This window comes from Lycorma delicatula, chromosome 8 (assembly GCF_047948215.1).
Source record: "Lycorma delicatula isolate Av1 chromosome 8, ASM4794821v1, whole genome shotgun sequence".
In the NCBI taxonomy this organism is placed as follows: domain Eukaryota; kingdom Metazoa; phylum Arthropoda; class Insecta; order Hemiptera; family Fulgoridae; genus Lycorma; species Lycorma delicatula.
Window position 1 is genome coordinate 11,414,470 of NC_134462.1, and position 10,342 is coordinate 11,424,811.

The following is a 10,342-nucleotide window of genomic DNA, read 5'->3' on the forward strand; positions in this document are numbered from 1 at the left end:
TGCCTCAGCTACACAACGACTTCATTTTCCAGCAAGATGGTTGTCCTGCCCATTTTCATATACCTTAACACAACATTACCTCGGCGCTGGATAGGACGTGCGTCTGAAGAAGACCAACTCATTATGCTCATATGATATGCGCATATTCTTCAGTCTCCACCGAGGCAGTACTCGTAATTGCAGGAGTTCCTCCGCTTGAACAACTGGCGGAGATGCGAGTGAATATAGCACGTGGACAACCTTCTAAAGAAGCATATGAAGAGATGCTGCGTAATTGGCAACATCGTTGGGATGTAGCCAACACGGGACGATGGACACATCGTTTGATACCTTTGATCCGACCATGGATAGAAAGGAAGTTCGGGGACATAAATTACTGGATAACGCAATTTTTTACAGGGCATAGGTCTTTCAGGTCATATTTATGTGCAAGACTAAGGGTAGATAACAACAACTGTCCTTACTGTGGGGCATATGATTCCCCTGAACATGTAGTATTTGAATGTAACCGTTGGACTGAAAGCAGGCAATCCTGTGTAAGACGTATAGGGCCATTATCTACGGAGAATGTGATGGATAAAATGCTACTTAACGAGGATAACTTTAATGTGATCTCGTCGTTTATAACCGCAGTTATAAAGAAGAAAGATGAGGAAGCTCGTCAAGAAGAAACCGCTCGCTGATGACGGCTTGTCGTAGGTGGAATTTCCGTTTGTCAATATTTGAGAGAATGGGCAATATTGAGATATAGCTTTGAGTGTGGTTTACACACAAAAAAAAAAGTTTATAAAAATTTGTTAAAAGATACTGAAAACTGTCATAAGGTAACTGTTTGTTGTTGACGGGTAATTTAAGGTGGTGCTCTTGCTCGATTGTGATGACGGACAGCCGAAGGTGGAGCTCATGCTCGTTCGTGCTTGCGTGGATGGGCAGAGAGGTGAAGAAACCTGAGGACTCCGTGGCTTAAGTTTTAAACTAATTGGTTGGGTTGATATCATATAAAAAAAAGAGAGAGATTAAAGAATAGGGGTGACTGTTGCTGAGAGAACAAGGGTGGTGGACTCTCAGTAATCAGTGTATGATGAATATCTATAAAATAAATAAAAGAGCTAACCGGTGAACTGACATACAGCCGGCGAGCGGGGAGGCGAGCTAGAGTAAAGGACACTCCTCTGGCGCGAGTCAAACTTGATTGTAGATCCGTTCCAGAGGAGTAGGTGGGAATATAAAAAAAAAAAAAAAAAAAAACTCATTATGCTCTGGCCCCCAAGATCACCAGACCTCACGCCATGTGATTTCTTTCTCTGGGGTTACGTGAAAGATAAGGTGTTTATCCCACTGATGCCGCACGATATCGCTGAGCTAAAGGATCGCATAATCGATGCGATCAACTCTATCGAAAATGGCATGTTAGAACGAGTTTGGCATGAGCTAGACTTTCGTGTTGATGTGTACCGAGTCACCAGAGGAGCACATATTGAACATTTATAGATTTTAACAAAAACTGTTTGAGTCCCTGCATCACCTCGTACAACTTTCATTTAGGTAAGTGAAATACTTTTTTTGTACTAAATTTTTGTAACTCCTAAGAACATTATTAAACGCCCTGTACATATTTATAATTATATTGTTAAACTTGTCGAGATTACAAACAAAGATTATTGATATTATTTCATGTTATATTGTAATATTTCATTACAATATTATACAGGATAAATCCTAGTGATTTTTGACGGGCAGCTATATTCAGTTTCATGTTCTCTTTATTAATGATAAACAAACAATGCGACTCTTTTCTTCTTACTTACGTAAGGCAAATAAATATGTTAACCTTTTTTTTTAACTTCCGGGTCCACAGTTAAGTTATTGCTTCATAAAATGAGATAAATGATTTGTAGCGTATGTGAAAATGACATGCCTGACCGGGATTCAAACCCAGGACCTCCGAGTGAAAGGCCGAGACGCTACCGCTCGCACCACGAGGCAGGCAAATATGTTAATCTAGTTGAGTTCAACATTTGTTTTACAATACATATTTTGTTTTTATAATACTATTGTTAATTATTTTAGTTCGGTTAAAGACGTATTAATAGTCAATTCAATTCTGTTAAAGATGTAACTTAAAATGTGAATCTAAATAAAATACTTCTTAAAATATAAATAATGTACACGTATATTAACCTCAACAATGTGAAATAAGTTACTAATATAATACAATATTAAAATAAACGAAATGTATCTAAATCTGTTACAAATTACACACAATAAAAACAAAATTGATCACATTAACAAAGAAGAAAGACATTAATGATCCAAGCTGATGTAAATTTACCAACCAATTACTGTTTTATAAAAGTGATTTTACATTACTTGCTGGGGATAAATTTTATCAAAATATTTCAGACAGATAAGAATTTGAGAAAAAGGTTCTGCTGTGGATACCACATGACTTCCTTGTAGGCCTATTAAATTACATATACACATTTTTAAAAGTACATAAGATTTTATTTATAATAATAACTAATGATTCTAATAACTTTTTTTCAGATTTCAATTTTTTTTTCATATTTTTTGTTATTATTGAATTATTATTTACTGTTAATTTTTTTTTTACAATTTAGTATAATAATTATTAATAAATCAATATATTTAAATTAAAAAAAAAAGGTAAAAAAAGGAAATGAAGTCGAATTTGAACCAAGTTGAACCAAGCTTCTCCTTGTAACATCAAAATATTTCATTAATTAAAATTTTATTTGCCTATAACTCTGGAACCAACGAAAATAAGAACCACTTATGATATATCGTTGAAAAGTTTTAAATGAGGGCTTATTACTGCCGTTAAAAAAAAGTCAAAAATCCAAATGTTTTGGATTTCGGACATATTTGGTCAAGTCTATTGCATTCAAAATGGGAGGTTAACAATTAGATGTTACAACAGTCCTACAGCCAAAATTTCAACATCCTACGGCTAATCGTTTTTGAGTTATGTGAGATACATACATACGAATTTATTTTTCGCCGTACGAGACTTCTACACGGCGAAAAATAAATTCTGTAGTCAAAATGGTCATAATGGATATTTCCGTTGAAAACCGAAATTTTTCGCAATCACAATACTTCCTTTACTTCGTACAAGGAAGTAAAATGTTAAAACAAATCTCCTACACAATTTTTTTGAAATTCTGACTGAGGGTTTTCTTCTGGTTAATGGATAAAAACCAGTAAATCATTATTAATAAAAATTAAAAAGTTAATTACACAAATCCATATTTAGAAATATATACTATACTGGGTTTTAACTTAACCCAAAAAAAATAATTTTTAGTTCTTGCAAAAGTTAATGCAATAATTTCAGATGAAGAGGTTGGCAGTACTATGTTCTATAATCTGTTGCTCTATAATCAGCTGATATTATTTTCCATTTCTGATATTATTTCTCACTCATATTTTTGGTTATATGTTTCTTATTAAGATGAAATGGTTTTGAACACGGAAGAAAGGATTTCTATTGTGAAAAATTGTTTAACAACTAAATCTTTTATTTTGTACCATTAAGCTTTTCATTTGCAGTTTCCAGCTACGAACGTACCGATTAAATCTTCAATTCATCGTTTGATAAACAAATATATAGGTGCTGGTTCTGTCTGCAAGAAGGCGTAACCGGAAATGTTTTGTACTTAATGACGAGAATTGGAAGATGTTAGGGTAAGCTTTTTAAACTCGCCTAACGAATCATTACGAAAACTTGAGCAACAAAAATAAATATCTCTTAGTGTCTTTAACGGTACACGGCTACTTAGCTTAAAGCTATATCGAATTCATTCACTAAATTACACCCAGGTGTTTATGATTCTGGTCTCCACGTCATGCTAGTCTGATGCTATCGATGGTTTAATCAGTTTGTTCGAGAGAGCATTAAAGTGTTGGATAATGTATTAATACATAAGCTTGGTTTCATTTGAGTGGTTACGTTAGTAGTCTGAATGATCTCTACTGGAGCTCCAAGAATTCTCACATCAACCGTTCACGACCTCTACACCTTGCAGCAACAATAGACGAAGAATAATTGGCCCCTATTCTTCGAAAATACTCTTAAAGAAGACGTCTACCGAAAAACGTAATTTATTCCAGATTAGAATTAAATGACAGAAATTCCTGGTTTCAAGAAGATGGGGCCACATGTCACAAAGTAAGAGCAATAATGGATCTTTTGAGAAATTTCTTGGGTGAAAGAGTAATATCGATTGGCTTATGAACAGCTAGGTCACCTGTTCTTTCTCCTACATTTATTTTCACGGGGAATATCTAAAAGGTTGCGTATTCAAAAATAGTCCACGCACCATTAAAGAACTGAAAGCCAACATAACTCAAGAATCACGAGAAATTGAAAGAGGTACACTTCGAAAGGTTGCATGAAATGTGAAAAAGAGACTTGCACTGATGAAAATAATGGACACTTTCAATATTTGTTATAAAAAAATTTGATTTCAATATTGTTTTGCACAAATATATTTATAATTAATCGCATTAAATATATCACATTATTTTTCTTTATTAAAGCATTACATTCTTCATTCTTTTCTGCGTGAAATATATTTAAATCATTTTCGTGTATTTATTACTACTAGCGTGAAAATAGAAAAAAAAACACATTTTTCAGAAGATTTTCGGAAAAGTTAATACAGTTTTAATTGAACAGTAGTTAAAAAAATTGAATGGAGTTAATAAAATAACAAATTGGAGCGACGTAAAGTACTGTAACCAAATTGCACTCGAATAAGAGAACTATCGTTTTACGCGCGTCTACTTAATTCATGAAATATTTTCAAAACTACAACCATCATTTTACTTCGATTTCAAATTTCCATAGTCAATTCGGGTTGAACTGTAGCATTCAAACGATACTAATTTTATTGAAAAATACTAAAGATCTCTTAATATACTTTTTTACATACAAAAACGTCGTGAGCGTTTTGAAGCTCAAATAATCAAACTGGTACTTGGCAAAGTATTAAATAAAAATTAGAATAATAAATTTTTACCGCCATCGGTAATTTTTTTGAAGTGAAACGTCTTAAAAATCACACCGAAACATACGGGTACCAGAACAGAAATTTGTAGCGTAACGAAGAGGTCTATATCGTCTTGCCTTATAACTCCCTAATTGTTAGTCCCTTACGTAAATGCGGTGTCATTTTATAACTTACATGCTCAGCTCGCCGAAACGACTTTGATTTACGTCATTTGCGAGCGGGTTGGCAGGGAATGGGCACAGCCCATGTCGGCCAAAACTGGCGCTCTCGCTCATTTCCATTCAGTGTAGCTCACGATTTAGACGTGATTCGTGTGTTTGTGTTTAGAGTTTGTCGAGATAGATCGATTTAAGAAATAATAAGTATATTTTGGATAATATTTATGTGTAAATAATTAAAGTAAACATCTACAAAAGTATAAAAATTCGATATGTCAGCCTCAACCCGCGCAAAAGCCGGCCGTAAATATAAATTACGCATATCATTGGAAAGGGGAGGTTACGGGTCACGCACAGGTACCACAGTGTCCGATACCGAGCGAGGGAGACTGTTTCAGGAGCGTTGCAAAACTGACACGGTGCGTTCAGTGAACGACCCCGAAGGCGTACCTCTACCGCTGCTGTACCCAAACTAATGGACATAACGATTGAAGGTAACACCCAAACATCTGTCGAAGACGCTTCCGAGTTGATATTTTTTTTTATTTGGATTTTTCTGGGCGAAAAACGGTTCGGCGTTATCATCGCCCGAACACGATATATGTGTTTTAAAAACGAAATTTAAAGAATTCACAATTAAAAATTAAATAAAAATGCCCGGAAAACAAAACATGAAATATAAATACAAAAACAATAGAATAAAAAATTAAAACAAAATGAAAGTAAAAATTTCAAAAAAAAATTAAGTTATTAAAACACAGACAAAACAAAAAACTTAAATGTTAAAACACAAAAACATACAACTACTACAAAAAAAAAGTCGAAAAATAAAATTAAATGTAGAATATTAGCACCCCGGAAAAATAAAAACATCTGGTCTAAAACTTCTTCATCAGATACCCGTCAGTAGCTCTCGTATGTCCTATCCGCAATCGGCAAAGGACCGCTTCCCCACGACGAATTTTCCTGTATGAGGAGTCCCATGGCAACCCACAGAACTTTTAACGTGCCGGAGTTTGTTATCTACCGTAGCCGTACCCCGGCTGATGGATATCAACATCGATCGAACTGATGCGATGCAGGATCATTTGCGTGTAGCGGACAAACGCTTCAAAACGGTATTTGAATACAATCCGTTCGGTCTATCTTGCAGCGTTTGTGATCGATTTTGGTTCGACAGATATTTAAAGCAGGCGAAAGCTCGCAGCATTGCAAGACTAAATTCCCCGGCAAAAATGAAGCGGCATTTCGTTTATGTAGTACCTGTAGCAAGTCGATAGGTGCCAATAAAATACCGACGCTGTCGTGCTCAAACGGATTTTGATATCCCCGAAGCCGGGGGATAACCCCCATCGCTGGGATAACCTGATCCCACTAATCGGGTCTACCATCGCTTGACCCGATCAGTGTTCGGTTGATTTCGCCGCGGTTACTCTTTATGCAAATTCGTCGCCTAAGCTACGAAGGTAATTACGGTATAGTCTGCAAGATGATCAACGTACCCGACCGTGTAAACAACATAGTGCAGCATCTACCGAGGCGGATAGACGACGAAGTCAACATAAAGAAGAACCTCATCCGCAAACATAATAACCTGAGCGGTTTCGTACGCAATTCATTGATCAAGGCGTGGCTGCGCTACTTGGTAAAGCAGCCGTTGTACAACTACTACAACATACAGAAGTCCGTTAGACTACAACGAGAATGATAATATCGGGCTCGAATATCAGATTGAGTCTATCGACCCCGACTCTGTCACTCGAATCAAAAAATAGGATGGGGACTCTCCCATTTAACTCTACAGATAAGTCGGTCGGTCTGTAGATCGGAAGAACTTCATCCAAGGTCTATAACGTTTCACGATAAACCAACGGCTGTGCTTTCCGGCGCAGCGCCACCCGATTTTTTTACAGTTTTCTAAATTTTACTTTTCTCCTTACTTTTACTTTCTCTTTAAAATCTCCAGAAAAATCGTGTTTTCCCTATTTTGACGCAAAAAAAAGAAACGAAAAAGTATACACAAATTGTGCTTTAAGTAGTTTAAAAAGAAATAAATTACAAATCCAATATGTGTTATAAACAATATTTCTATGATTTTTCGTTTTATATACAGCAGCACGGTAGTCAAATTACATGATGCTTAGTAAAGCTACAGTTTGATATACTTACTGAATCAATATAACTCGAACAAAGTAATTAGTACTCTAACGAAAAATTTATAGGAAATATACGATTATCTCCATTCTTCAATTCAGTTCTATAATATATATAAACAATAGACAATCTTCGTTTTGTGTGTGCCTAATAACTCAAAAACTACTTGACCGATTTCGCTGAAAATTTTACAATTTATTATTATTTATGCCAGAAGTGTTCATATATTATTAATTCTATATATTTGTTAGCTTGGCATGAGAAGTTTATTATGTAAAGGAATGATTATAATCAAATTTAGCAATAGCGAAGCATTGCCGGGTTCACTAGCCAATTATAAATATTTCAGTTAGTACATTTTGATAAAATGAAATTTAATGAAAAAAAAAAATCGGGTTTGGAATGTTAAAATTTCTTGACAAACGTTTTTTTCCCTTACACAAAAATGTTTCAAGCTCTAACCCCATACATTTTGATGAAAATTTTGGATTCAGGTAGTATAAAATATTACAAGTTCTCTGTAGCAATAATGTAAATTTTTACTGTAAAATGCGTTTCAAAAAACGCATTAGAAAATTAGATTTTATTTTGAAAGGTCGCGCGCTTTGTTTTTATATAACAAAAAAACCTGTTGATATTTAACAGAATATTTCTTGTTGCTTTTTAAGTCTATGCGGAACTGCATCCTAATCGATCAATAAATAAAATATCTACGAACAATTAAGGATTTACAAATCTTCCGTAGGATACACCACATAACAACATCTAAAAATGATTAATAAAAGTTACAGTCGTATTTTAATAAGATTGTAATTAAGTTTATACGATGATACATTTGAAACAGTGAACACACATACATTCTACTACCGGTTGTTGACATTATTATGTGTTTCGGAAATGGATAAATCCCCTCCCGAACGATTAAAGAATCACAAACGTACGTAACTATAAGCATATCCAGAACCGAACGCAAAAGTTATAACGGTTAACTTAGGGGGAGATAGAGAGATTCTGTATGTGAAAAAAAGAGGGATAGATTTGAATGCGGTGTGACGTAAGTGCCTTCTTATTTCCCCTCATCGTGTTCTATCTTTTTCTAACCTTCCTCACAAAATACAAACTTCTCCCCATTATTCTTCGAAAAGAACGGTCGCGCGGTGGGGAGAGGGGGCACGTGGCAGCGTGACATATATAGTCTCTCAATCAAACTGTATTCTATTTGGAGTGCATGCCGAATGGGTACCAGTATTTTTATTACGAATAACCCTCCGGATTTTATTATAGTTTTTTCTTCTCTTTCGCTTAATTTTCTCTCTTTTTATCTCACCCGTTTTCTATTTGCAAAAAAAAATTTGATTGACATTAGAGACTCAAATATTACTGTCATCAATTCAATTTGATAGATGGCTCTTAAATGGTATTTACATCCTATCCACTTGTATACTGCATGCGGTATTCGATTATCAACAAATGTTAACTGCATTACAGTTACAAAAGAAATCGGTTTTTAAACATGTGTGTAAATATAACCTCATACGGCAAGAGAATAACTCGATTAAATATAACTTTACCCCTACGATCTCTTATTATTTTCATTTTAAAGATACGCTTGAATGAAAAATTAATAGGTCAATTACGAATTTTTGAGGACGGAAATTATTGAGGGTGACTCGATCATCGTTTAAAAGGTTTTTAGGCTAATTAATTTTTTATTTAGCCCGATTTATTTTTTTGACGGTTCCTTCCTAATTTCAATTTATTATAAAACTTTAGCAGCACATGACACCAATGAAATACTCCATCCATTCTTTAATTGTTCTAAAACAAATTATGATGGCAGCAACGACAGAACTTTTTTAGAAGTTTTAAGCATCTTCTCATTTCAATTATATTTAAAAGGAGAGTGACAACAGACAATTCATTGACAATGATCATGGATAAAATTCAGTTACCGGTTAAGAAAAATAAGAGTTATTAATAATACTTTATGTAGCTATCTGAAAAATATTTAGGTTTAAATATCTCTTGTTCGACCACAGGAAGAGGAAATTTGAGGAAAATATTTTAATTGAAGAAGGCTACGAGAGAATGCAAGCGACTTCACAAAATAATATTAAATAATAAGACAAAGTATAAAAATTAGCGATTTCATAGTTAACGAATTGAAGTGGAGACCATTATCTGCGATCATATAGTAGAACTGAAGTTTACTGCAGAACTCTTCAGGTTTGTGGTTAAACGAAACATCTTAACTAGAAAGGAGGTCAGATACGACAATAAATACACTAGTTTTTCTTTCCAGGAGAGCCACACATGATTTTATTAGGGCTACAATTATTAAAACAGAGATTATAACTAACTGATTTCCTGCTTTATTTCTATTATTGTAGGTGACAATTGGGAACAAGGTTGTCGGTCTGATATATATGGTACATATAATATGTACCATATAGCCTCCGATCTGTCTCAATAACACAGACAAGATTTCTAAAATGAATCTGACAGTTTCAAAAAGATATCTTTTACACTTGAGCAGTGAATTAATAAATTTTATTTCATCTAAAATATTACAATTTTCTGTAAGTAAATCTAATATTTGAACGACTGAATAAAAGGTAACATCTTTATTAGTCGTATTTTAAAAAAAAATATTTCACTACAAACCTCCGTGGCTGAATAGGTAGCGTCTCGGCGTTTCATGCTGAGATCCTAGGTTCGAATCCCGGTCAGGCAGGGATGGCATCTTCATACGCTACCAATTTTCACCGGGCTGTTGGTGCCACCTAATTCATAACAAAAAAATTTCATTATTAGTATATTTTAAAAGAAAAGATTTTTGAAAGTGTATGTTTGGAGTGTCGCTTTATATGGAAGTGAAACTTGGACGATAGGAGTATCTGAGAAGAAAAGATTAGAAGCTTTTGAAATGCGGTGCTATAGGAGAATGTTAAAAATCAGACGGGTGGATAAAGTGACAAATGAAGAGGTATTGCG

General features: G+C 34.4%; 1 protein-coding gene across 1 annotated transcript in view; it reads right to left on the reverse strand.

Annotated features, from left to right (window-relative positions):
- LOC142328870 (DNA-binding protein D-ETS-3-like) overlaps positions 1 to 10,125 on the reverse strand; it is a 401,528-nt gene extending 391,403 nt beyond the window's left edge. The window contains exon 1 of the mRNA XM_075372998.1: positions 10,013 to 10,125. Within this exon, the coding sequence (XP_075229113.1) occupies positions 10,013 to 10,097 (85 nt within the window). The 5' untranslated portion in view covers positions 10,098 to 10,125. The remainder of the gene's footprint in view (positions 1 to 10,012) is intronic.
- Between the last annotated feature and the right edge of the window lie 217 nt (positions 10,126 to 10,342).